Source organism: Neofelis nebulosa, chromosome 4 (genome assembly GCF_028018385.1).
Source record: "Neofelis nebulosa isolate mNeoNeb1 chromosome 4, mNeoNeb1.pri, whole genome shotgun sequence".
NCBI lineage: Eukaryota > Metazoa > Chordata > Mammalia > Carnivora > Felidae > Neofelis > Neofelis nebulosa.
Window position 1 is genome coordinate 145,824,262 of NC_080785.1, and position 22,837 is coordinate 145,847,098.

Consider the following 22,837-nt stretch of genomic DNA (forward strand, 5'->3'; position numbering starts at 1 on the left):
CTTAAAATTTGATGCCTGAAACATACTCAAGAACAAACATTTGTTTTTTTTTTTAATGCTTGTTTATTATTTTTGAGAGAGAGAGAGAGAGAGAGAGAGAGTGAGAGAGAGTGTGTGTGTGAGGGGGGCAGGGCAGAGAGAGAGAGAGGGAGACACAGAATTCAAAGCAGGCTCCAGGCTCCAAGCTGTCAGCACAGAGCTGGATGTGGGGCTCAAACCCACAAACCATGAGATCATGACCTGAGCTGAAGTCAGACAATCAACCAACTGAGTCATCCAGGTGCCTTTTCCAAAACATTTCTGAAGGATATTATTATGTGTTTTAGAAAAACATGGGTTCTGTGGCTAAACTGATGTAGGAAAAGGTGAGTTAGGTATAAGATCTTTGTTATGGGATGTCAGAACTTTAGTATGCTAATGTCTGCCTAAAATCAGGAGAACTAGCTACATTTCCCCATTTGGATTGATCTTGGAACACACTTCCACTACTCCCTCCATTTAATATTTTCACAACACCCAGGAGGATCTCAAAGAACAAGTACTGTTTACTTAGAGCAGTGTGTCTCACATTTGGGAAGAAATTCCTTTTAAAAGAAAAAAATGAAAAGAGTGTTGTAGACTTTCAGTATTTCTTAATGTAATAATTGTTACTTATGCTACTTAATTAGGCACAAAGGTAAGACTAGGCATGCTTATAACTCTTAGAGAACTATGATGCCAAATCAAAATTACACACTAAATGGAAATATGATGCCAAAGCCTATAAAATTTAAACTAATGATATTTATTAACTTTATCTAGAGAAGGATTGTTTGCTGGACATTAATTGATACTTGATATAAATATGGTGCCAACTGCTATAACTCAGATGCTAGTTCAGGAGGTCTGCATAGTGGTGTACTGTGTGATATCCTGCTTTCCTCGCCAATTGTTGTTTCTGTAATTCTGATGAACTTCTTGTTTGCATGGTCACTTTGATGTCTGATGGTGAAGATTTGAAGGGAATATATAAGAGCAGTAAGAAGCCCTTCTGTGCTTTCTCCACTTCACCCCAGAGGAATCTTAAATGTAAACACAAAGGCAGATAGTGAAATCTCTTAACAATTCTTGGGTATAAGGAGTTATTTACATGATTCAGAATAAGTTCATTTTAGCTTTTGAGATAATCATTGAAAAGAAAAGACAACATAAAACAATTCTTGTAGCAAATTCATGGATCCTTGAACACAAGTGCCCATCCTCCTGGAGTCTGAGTCTTTAAACTTTGAAATGTGGATTTAATTCTCTTTTAAATAAAATGACTACAGTTCTTAATTTGTCAATTATTGACAAACATGTTAAGCATATCCAGATGGAAATTACTTAGTTGGATTTACTGAAAAGCACTGAATTGAGATCACAAAATTATTGCTTAAATCTTGGTACTAAATTATTAGTGATTTAAGTTCTTTGGGCTTCAGTGATAGTTTAGAAAGTTCATGGCATATCTAAATAGAACCAAAATTTTAAAATTTTATGTTAAAATGTATCTTCATGTTTAAATATAATGTGCTCACTTGAAGGGAAAATGCAATATGAATGATACATGGTATTTTCTTAAACTTGTTTTTTTGATAATAATAAATGTTTTGAAGATGGGGTTTTTAAATGTTAGGAGTTACTAAGATTGATAGGTTTGCAAATTGGTTTTAAGTATTTTGAATTTATAACTATCATCATGTTGCAAAATAACATTGACTTTGGAATGGCTTACTTCCTTTTGTAGTAATTCAAAAATATTATGACAGCTATAGTTTTATAGTGAGCATAAAAACCAGTGAGGTAAGTTCAGTGAGGTAAGGTTAGTGTTGGAAGTTTTATTAACAAAAACTTTAAGTATTAACACATGAGTTACAATTCCCATGTGTTTTCAGAAATTTGCTGGAACTGAACTGAACATTAAATTTTGAACTTTGGACTAGTCACTTAAAACCACCTAATTTTAGTGTAAGAAGTAGCCAAAAACGTAAGTATGAAAACAGGCTTTATAAAGTTGGCTGGATTATTAACCCGCATATGATATGAATTCTTCCATGTAGGTGATATGAAGCACTCTTAACTGAGCATTGTTTTCTTCAAGTAGGTGGCATGTAGGTCTTGGGCATAATTTTGTGACAGGTAGGTAAGACAAAATGCATCTTTACAACCTGAAAATCTCAACTGTGTTATTAACAAGCTGGTGATTGTAACTTAACTTTTATAAGCACAGCATGTGGTTATGCAATACTAAATATCCCTGAATTTTATTTTTTGAGTTGAAATTGTATAAGGGAACATACTTATAATTTAAGAGAAAGGTATAGTTTAAAATATGAAGCACTTTATAATACAACCATTATTGTTTCATTTTGTGCTATCTAAATATCTTAAAATACAATCTAGGTTTTTTCCTTGGTCAAATGTATAAGCTTTTGGTTGCTAAAGGAAAGCCAGCCCACAGAAGTGGATCATATAGGCGTCCCCCCACCCCATTTTTTCCTCCCAGGGAGTATTAACCTACTGACTGCAGTGACCAATAGGAGAATAATACATCATTGACATTAGCTAGTCGCCTTGAAGAACTTAAGGGCATAACAGAAATGATCAAGTCTCTTGATACTCATGACTGTGTGGAGAAGAGAGACCTTATAAATAAAACTCAGAAAAAAAAGCCACCCAGAGATCTTTTTAGGAAAGGGTTTTCTCTTGGTTTTCAACTATATAGATGTCATCTCTTTGTAAGTGTTTATTAACTTGGTCTCAGCTGCATCTAAGTAGGAGTTAATCTGTAAATGTACAGTACATGTTTTCTGGAGGAATGTTGACATAAGTACAGGACTGCTCATCTACATGTACGTTAGACTACAAGTCATGTTCTATTGTCTTAGGGTCTTCCAAGTTATATAGTCATTTACCTTTAGATGTTTCCTTGCATCTCAAACTATGTAGAACCTAATCCCAGCCTCTTGATTTCCTGCCCCCCAAATCTGAGACTTCCCAGTCTTTCCCTGCAGATGCAGTAATTGCATTATTTAAAGAGTTGCTCCAGCCAGTAGCCCAGGAGTTATTTTGGATTCTTCCCTTCCTTTCATCCCTCTACATGCAAACCCTCAGTTCTGCCAGCTGCCTCTTGATTGTATCTCAAAATATGTCTCAAGCACAGCCACAGTCTTCCTCTCCATCACATCTCCATCCTTGTTGTGGCAGCTATTATCTCTCTGGTTGATGGTTGACTAGTGTAGCTCCCTACCTAGCCCCAGACTCTGCTTCTGCCCCCTGATGTTTGTTTATACGACCAATCATCCAATTGTCCCATCCTTGGCCAATAAAAAGACTATTTAATCTGTAGTAATTTCCTTGCTTTCTGATTCAACAAACTATTCTATATTCACTTTGTATGTTCCTTGCCACAGATATAAAATTAATCATTTCTACAATGAAACTGATTTCTTTTAGTGAGGTATGGTTTTTAGAGACCACAGTCTAGGCATTTTGGGTGAGTGCTTATTGCTATGGAGGCAGTCACTTTTTCTAAGCCTTTTTAATGGACAAAGCTGGAAAATAAGTTTTTAAAAGAGAAAATACCTCATCTGTTCATAACTTATTAGTATCACAAGGCTTTTTTTAAAGACCCAGATTTATTAAAATCCAAAATTATCTTGAAAGTAGTGAAACAGCTATAAAGCACAACTTATTTAAAGATCAGTGAAGACCATTTGGTGTTCCAAGATTGCACAGTAAAGCGTAGCTATTGGTTAAATAAACCATTTTACTGAATACCAAACTGCCTGCCCAGGTTTGATTTACAATAGCTGATATTTATTAAATCATTAATTTTATTATTTTGTATACATACAAATACACACATATACATTTTCACCAATAAACACAAATACCCACAAAATAGCCTTTTGTTATTCCAGTTTTTTATAAAGATTTTACATAAGCTTTTAGATTTTATATTTGTACTACTTTCCACTTACCCTAAAAATTGTGTTTACTAATTATATTGATGTAATAACTGGTTTGCTCTACCTTACCCCCAACTTCACAAATATGTGGTTCAATAAGCCATAGACCTGATGGTCTTGTTAAAAGGTTGTATCTCTAACATAGAACAGTGCCTGACACAAAATCACTTCTCTATATTTGTTAAATGAATGAATAAGTAATTATAGTTAGTGTAGATTTTTTAAAAGCTCCTATAGAAAGAAGAAATCTGAAATAAAAATAGCTGTGGAAATCCAAGAGTAGAAGGGCATAACCTGACCAAGCATAGAAGAGATGGACACACCCTCATCTATATTGCTGGTGTTTGATAGTGCGGCTGCTGAAGGACATTTTTTTTTTTCTTAAAGGCGGCTTTTGCTATAATTAGGGATTAGTGTGAAAGATTTTTTAAAAGAAATGATTATTCTGAATTCTTTTTAACAAAACTGCAGAAAAACTATGTCAATAGAATCACCAAGCCAGTTAGGTCATTGACCATTATGTAGTTCTCTTTGGTAAAGATCAATAACCTCTGATGGTGAGAGAAAGGAAGGCTATAGGATTCCTACCCCATGACTTTGCCTTCTGGTAGTACATCACAGCTTCTCAGAGTGCTCCTTCAAGTTCTAGCTCTCTGTCCTTTTGAGGCCAAAAGGGGTTTATACTAGCTAGGTCAATGTGATGATATTTTCTGGGCAGAGCTCAGCCAGCCTTGCTTGCTGTTGGGCCAGAATCCTCCCTGAAGCATTTATATGCAACAGAGATTGAAATCTAAGGGTTGAAACTTTTGGGCTTACTAGATTCATAGTCCTGCACTGTCCAATATGGTGGCTATGAACTGTATGTGGCTATTGAGCACCTGAAATGTGGCTAGTCCTAATTGAGATTTGCTGAAAGGGTAAAATAGATGTTGGATTTTAAAGAAAAAAAAAAAGAATGTATAATACCTCATTAATATCTTTCGTATTGATTACAGTTTAAATAATGTTTTGGATATAGTGGGTCAAATTAAACATATTATTAAAAGTAATTTTATCTGTTTATTTTTCCTTGTTTTTACATGGCTACTAGAAAGTTTAAAGTTACAGATGTGACTTACATCATTTCTCCATTGGACACACCATCTTAAATTTTGTTCCTGGAAGAGTAGGAGTACTTGGGCAGCATTTCTAACCAATCCACACATCTCAAACACCACTCACATCTCCAAGGGAAAATCACTCCTCACATCAATTATGTTAATTGACCAAATTTCAGGTGTTCATCAAATATAAAGAATATCTTGGCACTTTTGGTAGCTGACTCTGGCATGTCAGCTTTTAATTAAAGTTTGTCATAGGCTAATTAACTACCCCTGGAGAATTCATTCCCATTTGGGAAATACACCCTCCAGCCACCCAGCCATAGACCCCTCCACACATACACATATCGTACAGTGTATGCTGGAATATTTTAAAGTAAATGACAGATAGTGTAACACCCTGGTACATGCTGGAGCACAGAATCTTATTTGCTGAGTCTCTACTTTTCCTAGGGCTGCTGATTAGCAACCTTTATTGCATTCCTACAGTATATAAATCACTGGGTTAGAAATTGTAGAAAGCAGAATAGTAAAATATAATAACAATAGCAAAGATTTATTGAGTGTTTCTAGGTGCCAGGCATTGTGCTAAGTGCATTACATGTTATTTAATTTAATCCTCAAATAACTTGATGAAGGAGGTATTGTTATTATCCTCATTTTGCTTCTAACACCTTTGTTGTATTCCTGACATTTGGAACGCCTGTGGGTAAGTCCATGGCCATTACCGTAAGTTACTTGAACATATATATTTGCAGTGCAGAGACTTTTGCAAAACAGTTGTCCACTTGGGCCACTTGTCTGTACAGATGGAAGTTCAAGCCACTGGGCTTAAGGGGGCTCTTCCTCTTCAATCTTTCTTTCTGCTCCCAAGATCTTGAACTTTGACCTCAGTGTCCACTCTCCAGGGTTCTGCTACTTGCTCCATTTAGCTCTGTCCTTGGCTCTCCATCATTTTTTCCCCTTCTCTGGATTTGGGGTGAAAGAGTAGGGGAAAGTAGATTTTGAGGTCCGACACATAGAAGGAGTAGAGGGAGGAATATTGGTCCTTTTTCTTTTAGGTTTATAGCAATCTCTAAGACCAGCAAACCTTTCTAGTTTTAAGGTGCCCATTCCCTAGCAAAACCAGTTGAAGTTATAATAGTTTCAGAGTGGTTCAACACATCATATTGTAAGTCCAACCCATGTTGAGGGTTGAGAATTGGAGCAGCAGAACATGGGGAGTGACCCTGTTTCTCGTGGTCCACTGAGAATACTGATTTATGGGGGGGTTGCCATCTTGTAACTCCACTATCTGGAAAATGTAGCCTTCAAGATCTCTGAGGAAGGGAAAGAGTGTGGGGGTGGCATGGATGGGAACTGACATATGTCACTCCTGTTTACATTTCATGAATAAAACACACAGACCCATATTCCTGCAAGGGGCTGGGAAGGGAGACCTTCCCTGTATTCAGGAAGGACAGGAGAATTGGATTGTGAGTGAGAACTAGTACTTACTACCACAGCAAGCTTTAGGTTATTTTTAGTGTTTGTGTCTTCGGAGGCTGTATACATTATGCATACTTTCAACTTTGAAACTGTCCCCCATTTGAATGATTGCAAGTTGAATCAAATTCAAATATACCCTTAATCCAAGTCTACTATCAGGAAAAACAAACAAACGAAGTTTTGAATGTGAAATAAAACCGTATTGGGAGTTTTGTGAGTGTTCCAGTTTCATTTTCTTTTAAAGTTTTTCTTTGTGATAGCATGTTTATTCAATTCCTGAAGTGTTGTCAAGTAAGTAGTATTTAATCTGTGAAAATTTTCAAGTGGACCCTTTTTCTCTCTCAAGGGTTTTCTTTCTTTTTTTTTTTTATTTTCTCAAGTGTTGCTGTAGTCATTTTAAGATTGAAATGAACCATTTGATTTTAAAAAATTATTTATGGCACATCGAGTAGCACTTAGTGTTTTGTCACAACATTGAAACTGTTTCTGAAACCTATGTAAAATACAGCATAAAGGTCGGGAGGCTTATGTATAGAAACATACCTCACCATTGGAACTGGTTATAATTCCTGGGTGCTGACATCAAGATTAATAATATTTAACTCCGATTTTGGCAATTTTTGCCAATTTTATTGCCATGGTCCTTTTCTTTCAAGTTATTAACTGGAACTGAAGTGATAACAAATGTTTCATGCTTTGTATTGCCAGATAAAAGGTTAAATTTTCATATGTTACATGCTCTTAACACACACACACACACACACACACACACACACACACACACACACAAATAATTCATACAACTGGATCAGAAGGAAATGAGTAATTCTCCTAAAATGAAAAGATTGTCCTAGTTTTAACATTAGGTGACTAGTTCCCATGCAGTTAAGTCATATGTAAAAATTGGAAATTCAACCTATGGGTCTTTGTGCATTGACTATATCATACAGTTCTAATTTTCTTTTGTTTTTCTGGGAAATGATGGTGCTCTTTGCTTTGCCAAGTTTTATTATTGAGTCAACTGCCAAAGTTTAAGAGAGAGAGTTAAGGCCCTTAAAATTATTTGGTGTTGAGTGAAGAGGCAGAGAAAGGTATTTCATATTCCCAAACATTTTAACTTTTATGTCTCTACCTGATGTTGGAATATAATCTAACCTTCAAGGCTTTTCTGATTCCTTTATAAATGATGTACACTGTTGAGTGAAATCAGAATATTTGTGAAGGGGACCTAGTTTGGAAGTACATATTCTAATTTTTGATAGACTGTATTCTTTCTTGCCTGATCGTCCCTGTATTTAAACTTCTGTGCATCAGGAGGCCTTTGTGCCTGCTTGTGGTTTTGTACCATCTGGAAGTTAAAATTTGATTTTAGAAATGATGTCATACTTGCTTACTGCAAACTGGTCTAATGTTGGTTGAGAATTGGATACAGTTCAGGTCAAAGTTTTGTTTTAAAAAAAGACTCTTTAACCTTGTTTCTTGATTCCAGGAGACTGCAAAGCTATGAGGATAGACTGGAGTGATTGAAGGTCGTGATTCAAATTCCTTTGAAGCTAAATAAATGCATTTGGGTGTATGGAAAATAAACTTCCCAACAGAAGACCTTAGCTGGCACAGGCTCCCTCCTGCCATGTAGAATTTGGATGTTTGCGAGCAGTGTGCTGACCATGGCCATCCTTGGTCTCTATTTTATTCTTGGAGGAGAGATATTCTTACAGCCAGAGTTTTGTCTCTTCTAGGTTCAGGAAGATGAGGCAGGGCACTGATAGATCACACATGTGAGAAGGCACAGTAAATTTTAAGCATATTATTCATCAGTGCAGAGTCTCTTTTTCTAAACTCTTTCCAGCATCCGTTACTACCTCCCAAATTGTAATTTATTTACGTCAAAGTTTTGAATGTTAGACATTTCCTCTAGTCCAGATACAGACCATCCATGTTTGATAGCTAGAATGTAGGGCTCATAGGACCACAGTTTCTTCTCAAATTCACACTGAATCCTAGTTAGCCTGTGGGAAATCTTTTCAATGGAATGTGACCCCTTATAGCCACTACTATAATCTGGAGTGCTCAACATGTCCTGCCAATTTCCAAAGAACCTACCAAATGCCATCCTTTATGTATAAACTAAAAATCACATTTTTTTCCAGATAGGGTGAAAACCCAAAGAGAACTATTGATGTTATTTTGGGTTGGTAGATGGAGATGACTTTATATTTTATTGTCTTAATTTGAAATGTATTGTCAAATTGGTTTCCATACAACACCCAGTGCTCATCCCAACAGGTGCCCTCCTAAGTACCCATCACCAACCCTCCCCTTTCTTACACCATACACAAAAATAAACTCAAAATGGATAAAGGACCTGAATGTGAAACAGGAAACCATCAAAACCCTAGAGGAGAAAGCAGGAAAAAACCTCTCTGACCTCAGCCTCAGCAATTTCTTACTTGACACATCTCCAAAGGCAAGGGAATTAAGAGATGACTTTAAACAATCTGGGATGTTTAAACAATCTTGAGAATCTGGGATGCTGAAGCTTTAGTGCAACTGGCATGAATTTTCTTTTAGTCAAGGGAAGATCCCTAGGACATGAGTATCCCTCTCACATCCCAGCTGCTAGATTTCCATGGCCCCTAGGTAAGGAGAAGCACAACTATCAGATATTTAAGGAATCTGCTGTTTTTGCCCTGTGCAGTCACAGAATGTCCATCCTGTCTCATAATGTGGTCAGGGTCATTCTGCCAACAGGGCTTTATAAGCACTGTTTCACCCCTTCCCTTGTGGAGACCTCCCTGCTTCATCCACCTCCCTGGGATAGAAACTGGAGAAACTCTCTACTCACCAACCTCTCATCACCTTTGACCTTTAGAAACACAGCTTTGGTGCTTCTTTTTTGGAAGGGGGTAAGAAAAGGAGATTCTACTCTGATAACTTTTTAAAATCTCTAATATCATCATTTCTTCCCTGATCTACCTAAGACTGATCTTGCCTTTAAAATCATAAAACGTCAGATACTTAGGGGGTTCCAACCTCTTTGTTTTATGGATGGGGAAACTGAGGCTGGAGGGCTGGGTGGGGAGGGGGGAGTGAGAGTTATTTGTCCTGATTCTCATAGCTGGATAGAAGCAGAATCCAACCTAAAACCAAAGTGTCCTCTTTCCAGTGTTCCAAGTTGCCTTTTGATTCTCTGTCTTGACAGTATTTACAAAACTATTTATTTTGGCTTATTATGGTATTCTCACCTCATTTTCCCTTAATTTTTGTGTTTTTTTTCATCCAAATTTTACTTGCTGGTAGTATAGTATAAAAAACTACTCAACAAGATTTGTGAACAGATACAGCAGACCCCTACCCCATTTTTCCTTCCCCAAGACAACCTGTTTTCAACTCCTTTTGCCTGGTTATTTTGATACCTCTAAATAACATGCTTCCATCACTACTTGATTTTTGATGTAACTACTGTCTATCAAATGCCTGGTATGGAGGGTGAGGATGAAATTTTTCTATCACCCCAAAACCTCACATTATCCATGTGAACCTTTTTTGCATATGGTCATTGGAATGTTAAGTTTAAAAATAATGTTTATGTTTCCTTATGTCTATTACTGACATTTGAAAAGCAGGAATTGTAATAATCTAATTTTTGAGCTAAGGTAGAAATAGGTATTTTTTGTATGCCTTTTTTTTTTCTTACATGTTTGGAAAGCAGTCTTTCATAACACTGGAGAGTGGTCATCTCCACAGCATTTCCTTCCTCCAGTAGCATTTCCTTCCTCTTGGCAGCTTGTAGTTTTCTCCTTCAGGAGTGTTTCTCTACATGTTTGTCTTCTTCCAGACGTCTGTGGCATGGCTCATCATGTTCTCCATATTCCTGGAGGATGTTGCAGAGCACAAGCAGTGTTGTGCCTTCCCTGTGCAATGGAATAGTGATGTGCTTTGTTTTCTAGCTAATGGTTTCACAGCAGGGAGACATACTACTATTTCATAATGCCTTATTTTATATACACCTTATATTAAAAAAAGTGTCACAGTTCAGATACACATACGACAGGACTTTGAGGTGGATACAGGCTGTTAAAATGCATGGCATTGAGGTGCCCATGAGCAATGGTTTGACCATGCTGTGCTGAGAAGATGCACTGCTGCCCTGTTCCCTCCCCGGGCCTCCTGGTTACTGATGACCACTGTGTAAAACCACAATCTTCTTTCTTTTTCCTGACTTCAGGTAGATGCACTGAGATTACGCCTGGAAGAGAAAGAGTCTTTTCTCAATAAAAAAACAAAACAGCTGCAGGACCTCACAGAAGAGAAAGGGACACTGGCTGGAGAGATTCGAGACATGAAAGATATGTTAGAAGTGAAGGAAAGAAAAATCAATGTTCTTCAGAAGAAGGTAAGGAGCTGACATAAGCCATTCAGGCTGGGAATTGGTATCATCCATGTTTTGTCATTTCAGAGAAATTTTTGAGTACATGGAAAAGAAGAAATTATTTTTTTTAGAGTTTTAGGTTAGGAAGTATAAACTTAACATGCTGGCACTTAACTTACTGGTGGTTGTGTCATGCCATTCTTAGCATGGACTGATGAATTTTCTGTTTGAAAAATAAATAGAGATGATTCTTTTTATAGTTTCCAGCTTAAATATGGATAATTGTACAAATTTAGATATATGTCTAAAATAATAAAATGTCTGAAAAGTTAGTTTTTTCTTTTTCCTTACCAAGAGTTGAACAATGTATTCTGTGGGTCTTGAAGGTATTTTAGATGCATTTTTTATTTATGTAAATTTTAGTAGCTCTTACCGTACTGAACCCATACGGATTTGTTGGGGGGAGTAATGTTTACACCTATTACTTAGTTGCAGTCTGTCAGAGAACATATAATAAGTTCTGACTACAGTGGGCTAACACAGAAGATGCTTGATCTAGCTAGGGCCCTTCTTTCCTGTTTTACCATCAGCAGCTCATTTTCTCCATGTAGGGATCCAGATTTGGGGAATGTACCCTGATTTTTTAAAAAAAATTCCCATTTGCTACTATGTACAGTTTGGGGAACATAGGGTCCCCTACCGTCCCCCGGAAAAGAACAGACAAGAAGAGAAAACGACTACCTGATCTTTTAAGAAAATAAGATATATTGGAAAGGCATAGGGCTGTCAGATTAATAGGCAGCCAGCGTGGAAACTGGGCAGGAACTGACAGTGGGCAGTACAAGCTAGCTGGCCGGGACACTGCTGCAGACAGGCATATTGGTGGACACCCCTACTGCAGCTGCAGCTGCAGACAAATGGACTCTAACTGGCCCCTTCTCCTGGTGTCATTTGCCACTATCATCTCTCACCTTGTTTGTATCAACAGCATCCTAGCTGTTTTTCCTGCTTTCACCCTTACCTTTCCTATAGGCTCTTCTTAACACAAAAGCTGGAGTAGTTCTTTTAAAACATAAAACAATTTATACCATTCTGATAAAAAATCTCCAGTTGCAGCCACCTACATAATTTGTGCAGAATGAAAATTGTTCAAAGAGAATTTCTGAATGAGCATAAAACCAAGTCTGGGGCCCTTCAGAGTGTGGGGACCTGTGCAGTTACACAAGTCACATGCCCATGAAGCCACCCCTATCCCCTGTGGCTTCCATCCTCACTCTCAAGGTATTGGTGATCTGATGGATTATATTATTAATTATTTCTGTCAGAATCTTTACAGACAAGACCCAGGTGTTTTGATCTCGTCTTTGCAGTGCCAACTAATTGACACAGATGTTTAGAAGAGATCTTGGAAGACATGACCAAGGACCCTTGAATCAATGGGGCCATTGAGGGCAGATGGGACTAACAGAGAGACAGAGTGGCAGTTCTTAGAGTAGGTACTAAGGATTCAAAAGAAAACTTTTCACTTAAAATTCCCAGGAGTGAATGATGATGAAAGCTAACATTTATAGAACTTATGTTGAACACTGTATGCTGGATATTTTGCTATGCTCGTTATGTGCACTCTTTACTTACTCTTGATCATAATCCTTTGAGGCAGGTATAGTTAGTTATTAACCCAGGAAACTGAAGGACACTGAAGCTTATGGTAGGTAGGCAACCCAGATAGGTGCAAGGTTGTTTTTGTTTGTTTGTTTGTTTGTTTTGTTTTTTGTTTTTTTGTCTTTGGAAAAGTAGAATACAATGGTTAGTGCAAATTAAAAGAATAAGTGTATGGACCTCAAGTTTTATGATGATGATACCAGCTGTCAATCAAGGAAGAGCATCACAGTTCCTTGTTTTACCAGGAGTTGAGACTAAGTGCTCTTATTCTTGAGGAATAAATGGCATTAATGTTATGAATGAAGATTTTGGGAAGGTACTTTCAATGCATAAGTGACAAAAGACGTGCTGATGGGCACAGTTTGCGAAATTTTATACTTTGCTCCATAAGCCAGACTCAAAGGTTTGGAACTGGTTTGGAAGTTCTTGAGCAAAGCCAATTGTATATTATGACTTCTTTGGGCAACATGATCATAATCCCACTTATTTAAACCATGTAGATAATGGATTAGGAAGTATTTCATGTGTATTGGGAGAGGTTCTTCAGTTTTACATTTTTTTCACTGAGTGTTTACCAACACATTTGGGGAGGAAATAACACCACTGGCAACATAGTGAAGGGGCAGGAATTCTATATACCTGCAATGTAAAGGACAGATAATCCCCAAAGAAGTAATACACACAATTCAGAAATCTAGTCAAAATGTGGAAATAATACAGAAGCTAATGGGCCAATGAAACATTGTCTTTGGGACTGAAGACTCAGAGTTTTGACCACATTCAGCCTAATTGGCTGTTTTAGGGCAGGTCTGGATTGGAACAGTGTAAGCTTTGGATTAGGGTGTGTTGGCATGGAAGAAATAATAAACTTATGTCAATGTCAGACACATAGTATTACTTAATATTTCTTTCTTATAGACTCTTTGGCAACCAGCACTGTGTTTTGATGCCAATAGAAATGGGTATGCTCCTTTCATAGCCATGTTTAACCTGGCGAAGCTAGGCTTGCACCTCATATCTGTCAGCCTTGCCTTCAGAGCTCTGAGTCTCAGAAATCTCGTGTCCTCCATAAGCCATGTGAACAGGTCACATGTCTGGACAGCAGGCATGGACACGATGCCCTAATCATTTTTTTACTTGAGGAAGTGAAGTTGACGAAACAGAGAACCCCAGGTGACAGAATATCTCTGAGCAAGCTTTTGTAGGAACACAGCAGTCATCAAGTATAGATTTTGGTTCTACTGCAATTTGCCTCCACTCCATAATTCCCAGATACAGAGTTCTTTTAGTAGGGGGAAAAATGTGCATGTATGAAAATTGTTCAGTGGAGCATCCCCTTATGGCTGTGATGCTGAAGTCAGAGGAGCAGTATAGTTTTCAAGCTGCAGACTTAACATTCTGTTCTCATACCTGAATTCAGACTTCAACTGATGAAGTGCTACCTGACTATTGAGTTTTTGTAGGAAATGTCATAAAACCTTGATGACATTGTACATTTGGAAAGTGTATAATGTCCAGGATTTTAGGACATGGTAGCATTATTTGACCCAGATCAAATTCAGACTGTTATGTAGCTCATGCAACATAAACCTACTACCCAAGAAATTTTTAAAAAGTCATTAAATTGGACAAAAGTTCTATCTCCATTTTAATTCTAGGGCTCAGTCCCACTTTATAGAGCAGAGGTACTTTATTTATTAGGGGTAGAAAAACAGATGGTGATTTCTCTGGAAGCCAAGTTCAGTAGTACCTACTGGGCTTCATGGATTGCCCTGTGGGTTGGAAAGGGCAGGGAGGTGTGAGTGGAATTGGCTTCTAGGGGTGGCATCTATGGACCTGCCCACTTCAGCAGCTTTATTCTACCAATTTGGAAGTGTCGTGGTGAAAATTACGAATGATGATAAGTTCAGAGGTAAAGACCCTACAGGACTATGGTTATTAGCATACTGGGTTTCTTCATGAAGTTTATTAAAAATAAAAAATAAAAAACAATTACCTGAGAAGATGATTATAGAACATGGAGATTTCCATGTTGGTGTAAAGTATGGAGCACTTTTTGACTCAATTGATCTTTTTCCTGGTGTTTAAACATCCAGTTGCACTTTTATATTATTATTGGCAAGCCTCCTGTTTTTTGAACACGTGCAAAATCATATTATTTTTGCATTTACTGAGTGTTTCCTATGCGTCAGTAAGTCACTACTCTAGGTCCTGGAGGCTCAAAGGGATATAACATAGTCTCTAGTCCTCAGGAAGCTGATAGTCTGGTTGGGGAGATAGACATGCATAATCCTAAATGTAAGTACAGTGGAGAGCAACATGGCATATTACCAGAAACAAACTGCTTGATGAATGCAAACAGCAGAAGCTAATTCTGCTACCTTGAGCAAAAGGGAGTTAGTTTATGGCAAGGATATCCAGAGCCCCAATGTCTGGCTGGTAGAACAAGATTAGAAATGATCAAGAGTCAGGACAGCTGTAGAAGACTAAGAGAAAAGAGCGAGTGCCACGATCTCATAACCAGGAGTGTCTGTTCAGGTGTCTTCTCTGTTGATGCCTGCCCTCTCACCTTCCTCCCTCTTCCCTTACATCACACTGTTGGTTGAGATTTAAAGTCCTGGGGCAGAGCTCCAAATTTCATACAGGTGCCTCTCATTGGTAGGATCTAACCAAACCTGCCCTAAAAGGAATCTGGGAAATGTGGTTCCAAGCTTTACACCTGAGATTTCCACTCAGTTCTTGTGTCACTTACACTGGGAAGTCTTTGCTGACATTGCAGGCTGGGAGAGGTTTTATACTTTTAAAGAACCATTTCTTGGCTCAGTTTGAAATTCTGCATCCCTTTAGTGAGTGTTGGCTTCCCTCCCATGGCTAATCTCCTTGAGTGCCCCAACCGTGATCATCAAGATGCTTCCAGCTTTTTGCAGAATTCTTGGCAGGTGATGGTCCTCAATCAATATGCATTGGGTGAATAAATTATATCAGCAAATTCTGAATGAATGAGAACTTGGGAGAAGAGAAATCATTTTGAGATCCACTCCTGGCCCAAGAATATTGTTAGCTATTAGGAGTCTTTTGCCCCAGTGAAATGTTAGATTCACTTATTGTTCCCAGGACAGAATGTTCTCTGTAGGCTGCAAGATGGAACCACCCCATGGATAATAAAACGGATGAGGAAATTACTTCTGCTCTACCCACATCTAACACCTCAAGCCTTGGTTCCATTACCCTGACAAGGTAAAAATGGATTAAGGCTTGAGTAAGGGCACTTAACTACTCTTGCTTCATTTTCCTTTTTAATAAAAAGAATATGTGACATTTATCAAGTAATACTGTCTTGCTCTGCAAAGAGACTAATGCTTCCTCCTCTAGTTCTCACTTCTAACTTACTGGATTGTTAGAGGCATGGTATTCTATAGAGTGATAAGATGGAATTATTGATCATTCATGGTTATTTTTAATTATGACCATGCAAATGATAATTTTTTATAAGAAAAGGATTATTTACTATTCATTGAGCCCTTACTATACACCAGACACTGTGCTAAGGGCTTTGCATCCTTAGGTTATGGGTCCTTATGACAAACCTAATGGCAGATATGTGCTACCACAATCCCTATTTTTAAAAGAGGAGACTGGTTTAAACTTGTGTGACTTGAGTAACTTGTCCAGACTCTACCCAGTAGGAAACCGATGGAGCTATTCTTAAACACCCCACTATTCTTATATTTTTCTGTTTTGTGATCCTGCCTCACTCATGGGGCAAGTGGGATCATTAACTTTAAGAGCTAAACTCTACTATGAGCAAATTACCTGAGGTTGACACAAAAGGATGCCTGTATTTATACATTATCAACCAACAGAGATGAGGTAACTAATGTGATAAAAAATAGGAAACCAATTAAGTTAATAAAATACAACATCAGTTCTGGTTAAAAATGTATGTTAATATGTATGTTAAGCTATATTTAGAAAAAAGATTGTGATAATCTTCAGTTTACTTTTGTTTTACTTTCCCCCATGAGATTCTTCATGTACCATTCTAAGCCACTGGATTGTTTTGCTACTTCATTTTCAAAGGATTGCACCACGCTTGCTATCATAGTAATTTCACTTTGTTTTGGTAGTTGGCTTACAGAACCAAGATCTCAAAATAAGATCTGAGGCATCTAAGCAACTTGCCTGGATGAGTTCCAATGTATTTGTGATTTGGGAGACTTCTCACCTGGTCCGAGAGGACATGGTCTGGGAAGCTGCTCCACTTTGCTGTGAGATGCTCACTTTAAGGTCTGACCTCGGTGTAGGCAGGCTCACTCTGCATCTGAAGCCAGGAACTGGGCTGGCGTCCAAGGGTTGGAGCGGCAACCAGGGTGGCTGTGAATCTGAGGCAGGGTTCTCGACCAGGAGACACTTTACAACCCTCCTACCCCAGGAACATTTGGCAATGTCTGGGGATAGTTTTGGTTGTCACAGCAGGGGGATTGCTACAAGCATCTGGTGGGTAGTGTCCAGGGGTGCTGCTAAACATCCTGCAATGCACAGGAGATGCTTCCCACCCTCCAAAGCAAATGATGATCCAGACCAAGCCCTGGTCTATAGGATTCCTCTTCTTCCCATGCATGGCCTATCCAACTTGTCTTGGCTTTCTCTTGAGATAGTATTCCTTAAAATGATTTTTACTTTGTATAACGTTGTTCTCTCCATTATCTCTGAATATTGTCTCAGCTGATGTGATTAACATTTTTAGCTACACTTTTTCTCTAGCATCATTATAAGAAGTTTACAGAGATGAACATCTTGTGTATGTGCATATGATATTTGAACTATTACTATTATTTTCTCTTTTATATTTTTGATGTGTAAGAATCCATACTTTATAAAGAGTGTGTGTGTGTGTGTGTGTGTGTGTGTGTGTGTGTGTGTGTGTGTATACATCACTCTTGGGGCGCCTGGGTGGCTCAGTTGGTTGGGCCACCCACTTCAGCTCAGGTCATGATCTTGCAGTTCGTGAGTTCAAGCCCCGTGTCGCTCTCTGTGCTGACAACTCAGAGCCTGGAGCCTGCTTCGGATTCTGTGTCTCCCCCTCTCTCTACCCCTCCCCTGCTCATGCTCTGTGTCTCTCTGTCTCTCAATAATAAGTAAACGTTAAAAAACTTTTTTTAAAGAGTATATATATATATGTGTGTGTGTGTGTGTATATCACTCTTGAAATATTAAAATTATTTAGAATTATTGAAACTTTTGACTACATTGATCATATCAACTAATTTAGAGGGAGGCGCTAGTTAGCTGTAATATAGGGAATATGTAATAGAAATAAAGCATCTTAGTTAGACTGATGGATGGATCATCCAAATCCACCATTCACACCAACAGGGATGGATATTCCAGCAGGTATCACCCAGTTTAAATTTCTTTGGCTAAATGCCAGCATTCTAGTCATTTAGAAAAGTGACCTTTAAGGCTTTTTTTTTTTCTGAAAAAAAAAATGTACTTGATTTTAGTACCCTTTGGGGCTGAAAATCTAATTTCTGTATTCACATTTAATATATTTTTCATATATTTTATCTAGTTATTTGGGACGTGAAAATATTGATTGTGGACTGAATATAGTTTTAAATAATATGTTGCTTAAATATTTGTAACTAAAATGTATTGTCTAGAGTAGTGTTTGTGACTTGCCAGGTTTTTTTCAGAGTGCCTTCTTCAGTCTAAAAAACATAAGAAAATCCCAACCCACTACATCATATAGCAAATTCTCTCTGTGTATTCTGTTTGTATGGTTATTGGTGTTTGCACGTTATTCGGCCTAAGCAGAACATCTTTGTTCTGGCATCAGTTAATATTTTGTATCTTTATTGTGGCTTGAAATTGATGCCAAAGTTTCTGGTACTAATGAAATCATACAGGACAAATAATCACCAAGCATGTGTAGCTCCTATTCTTGGCTGGAATTATTTGCCCAATGTTAGTGATGACCTAGGCAAAAATCATCTTGGTGATTTTAACCAATTGATCCCATTGCAAGAATGAAGTGATATTTTGAAGGTCACTTTGCATCCCTTGAGTAGAGATGTAGCTTCTTTGGTAAACCTAAGCTTCTTTATGAAGCAGTAAATTCACCAGCCTCCATTTTCATGTGTATTACTAAGAAATTTGAAGTTGCCATTCTCTTAGAGATGATATTCATAAAATGATATTTTGTTGTCAAAAGAACTAAAAAGTTCACCTTCTAAAGAGATTTCAAGAAGCCTGCTCATTCATTCATGCATTCATTCAGGAGCTATAGTTACTGTCTTAGCTGTATCTTTCTATTCCCTGGCTCTATTGGACACAACCCTATGTGATAGGACTTTAAAAGATATGTAAAAGTAGGTATGCTGATGAAGTGTGGACAATCCTAAAGACAGATATGAGAGAACAGAAAACCTGGAAGATACTTGATGGGCCCTTCTGGTCGGGTCTTTTCATTCTTTCCACTCAGGACTGAGAAGTCCTGAGAAAAAAAGTGACTTGTTTAGAGTCACAGAGCTAATTAGGGACAGGGCCTGCGCTCTGGTGACACTTTTCCTTTTTCTTCTTTCCATTCCTCTGTGACATCTGAGGCCTTGGGCGCCATCACTCTATTCTGCCCAGTTTGCCTTCCTTTTCGTTGTACCATCCAGTCATCCAACAAAACATGTTCAGCATTGTAATGATCTGGATGCTCTGCAGGCCCTGGGGGATACATAGGCTATTGAAGAAAATTTCTGCCTTCTATGAGCTCACACTCATAGAAAAAACAAAACAACACTAAAGATTCAATTACAGGGCAGTAAGTGCTGTGTGCAATGCCAGCCAGGTGCATGGTGCACAGAGAAGGGGCTCCTCACCTATTGAGAGTAGAGATGGCCACTGGAAAAGTTGATGACTAAATCAAGAGCTGAGGGATTAGGAGGTGTTGTCCAGTCAAAGCAGTGAGTATACCATTTGCAAAGATTTGGCTGGAAGAGGCAGCACAGTGCATTTGGTGGAATAAGAAGTAAAAGTAATTTAATATAGATGGACCACACTCCCCTGCCCCATTAGGAAACAGATTTCACAGTTAGAAGTTTTTCTATTCTGTGTGTCTTCTAGCAATTAAATATATTTTATAATTAAGGTTTGAGAGTCATTTTGACTTCTATATTATAAATGTTCTCTTCCAATCCCTTGTGACTTGCAAGTGGCAGGAGTGATTATCTGTGTTATTTCAAAATGCAGTTCAGGGCCAGATCATGCTGAGAACTGATTCTTATTCAACAAGAAAGCTGAGCCTGAGCCAGAGGAGGCAAATTCTCTTTTAAATAAATATTTGCTTCTGGGTTAAGATCTTATTTTCTGTACTCAATTTCAGCATGATGGATTTTTAAAGGTTTGTTTATAATTACCTGTAAAATCCCTTGAAGATTTAAGATAAAAATGCTTAGAGTATCCTGACAGTGGCTGCTACCCTAATGGATACAGGCATCTTGACACATATGTCAGTCTCAGCTGCCAGCTGTTGTTGTTTTGTGATATGGGATTAGAGGTGGTTGAGCTTTTACATATTTCAGTCTGGAGATGATTCCGTCCTTCTTCCCACATACTCCCCAGGCCATTTGATTTAAATCAACCTTATTTATGTGGGAAGGAAAGTCTTCTGTCTGTCTTTTTTACTTATCCTGTGTTTGGCAATGAATTCTGCTTTGTTATGAAGAGTTTGCACGTATCTGTATTAGCATTTATCGTGGTGTATTGTGCAGAGAAGTTCATAATTCACAACTTTTGTAGTATGTATCTAAGTTTCCCGTAAGAATAACTGCAAATTAGGGATGATGTGTTCTTGGGGCATATAATGCCACAGTCATTGCGGGTAATGGGCACCTTAATACTTTTCTGATACTATAGTCTCATTGCCATGTTGTTCCTTTATCCTTACCTGGTTATACTACACCTTTTGCAAACTAAAAGAAGTAACTGCTTTAAAAAGACTATTTTCACAGAAGAAGAGCTGAATTCTAAATTATTGGCATAGTGTATAGCACTTTGGGGCCTTCATCAGAACATTTTGTCCTTTTGTCATACCTCCTTTTTCTTTTTTTTTTCTAACTTTATTTTTTATTTTTTAAAATTTACATCCAAATTAGTTAGCATATAGTGAAGCAGTGATTTCAGGAGTAGATTCCTTAATGCCCCTTACCCATTTAGCACATCCCCCCTCCCACAACCCCTCCAGAAATCCTCAGTTTGTTCTCCATATTTAGGAGTCTCTTCTGTTTTGTCCCCTTCCCTGTTTTTATATTATTTTTGTTTCCCTTCCCTTATGTTCATCTGTTTTTTCTCTTAAAGTACTCATATGAGTGAAGTCATATGATTTTTGCCTTTCTCTGACTGACTAGTTTCACTTAGCATAATACCCTCCAGTTCCATCCACGTAGTTGCAAATGGCAAGATTTCATTCTTTTTGATTGCCGAGTAATACTCCATTGTATATATATACCACACCTTCTTTTTTTTTTTTTATTTTTTTTTTTTTATTTTTCAACGTTTTTTATTTATTTTTGGGACAGAGAGAGACAGAGCATGAACGGGGGAGGGGCAGAGAGAGAGGGAGACACAGAATCGGAAACAGGCTCCAGGCTCCGAGCCATCAGCCCAGAGCCCGACGCGGGGCTCGAACTCACGGACCGCGAGATCGTGACCTGGCTGAAGTCGGACGCTTAACCGACTGCGCCACCCAGGTGCCCCTATACCACACCTTCTTTATCCATTCATCCATCGATGGACATTTGGGCTCTTTCCATACTTTGGCTATTGTTGATAGTGCTGCTATAAACATGGGGGTGCATGTGTCCCTTCAAAACAGCACACCTATATCCCTTGGATAAATGCCTAGTAGTGCAATTGCTGGGTTATAGGGTAGTTCTATTTTTAGTTTTTTGAGGAACCTCATTACTGTTTTCCAGAGTGGCTGTACCAGCTTGCATTCCCACCAACAATGCAAAAGAGATCCTCTTTCTCCGCATCCTCGCCAACATCTGTTGTTGCCTGAGTTGTTAATGTTAGCAATTCTGACAGGTGTAAGGTGGTATCTCATTGTGGTTTTGATTTGTATTTCCCTGATGATGAGTGATGTTGAGCATTTTTTCATGTGTCGGTTGGCTATCTGGATGTCTTCTTTGGTGACGTGTCTATTCATGTCTTTTGCCTGTTTCTTCACTGGATTATTTGTTATTTGGGTGTTGAGTTTGATAAGTTCTTTGTAGATTTTGGATACTAACCCTTTATCTGATATGTCATTTGCAAATATCTTCTCCTATTTTGTTGGTTGCCTTTTAAGTTTTGCTGATTGTTTCCTTCGCTGTGCAGAAGTTTTTTATTTTGATGAGGTCCCAGTAGTTCATTTTTGCTTTTGTTTCCCTTGCCTCTGGAGACATGTTGAGTAAGAAGTTGCTGTGGGCAAGATCAAAGAGGTTTTTGCCTGCTTTCTCCTCAAGGATTTTGATGGCTTCCTGTCTTACATTGAGGTCTTTCATCCATTTTGAGTTTATTTTTGTGTATGGTGTAAGAAAGTGTCATACCTCCTTTTTAGATTGCTGATTTTGAGACTAGCAATAACACCAACACGTAATCAGCTCTTGGATGATGTAATTATAGTTTATAAAAGTAATTTACAATTCTAACAAAAGTGTTATGGTAGGTAGAATTCTAAGATGGCCCCCAAGATTTCCTACCTCCCTAGTGTCCCTTTTCTGAATAATGCCGAGAACTGTGAATATGATAGATTTAACCCATTATTATATGATGTCATATGGCATAGTTGACTTTAAGAAAGATTTTTGAGTGGGTTTGCCCTAGTCACATGAGCCCTTTAAAATGGCGGTTTGTTCAGAAGAAGTTAGAAAATAATTTTGTAGATGAGTGTGTCTCACTCTGATAATAGATAATTACCAATGCATTCACTTATGATTGCTTTTTCTTTAAAAGAAAAAAACACATTACAAAACAAGTGCCTTATACTATGGAAAACAATAAAGTACTCCATGATCATAAAAAATAAAATAAAATAAAATAAAAATAAATAAAATCTGAGTCCTAAAGTCAGAAACAGGAATGTCTGAGATTCAAAATATGAGGAGGACTTACTATGTGAGTAGTTCTGTACTGTTGACTTGAAGATGGAGGGGGCTATGTGGCCAGGAATTGGGGCAGCCCCTGGGCTGTGA

At 38.0% G+C, this 22,837-nt stretch overlaps 1 protein-coding gene across 12 annotated transcripts in view; it reads left to right on the forward strand.

The window, feature by feature from the left end:
- ERC2 (ELKS/RAB6-interacting/CAST family member 2) overlaps positions 1–22,837 on the forward strand; it is a 936,036-nt gene that overhangs the window by 378,148 nt on the left and 535,051 nt on the right. For all 12 annotated transcript variants that reach the window (XR_009260858.1, XR_009260859.1, XR_009260861.1 and 9 more), the window contains one exon: positions 10,806–10,973. Coding sequence is in view for 8 of the 12 variants with exons in the window: in XM_058726510.1 (XP_058582493.1) it covers positions 10,806–10,973 (168 nt within the window). In the remaining 4 variants the exon portion in view is untranslated. The remainder of the gene's footprint in view (positions 1–10,805; positions 10,974–22,837) is intronic.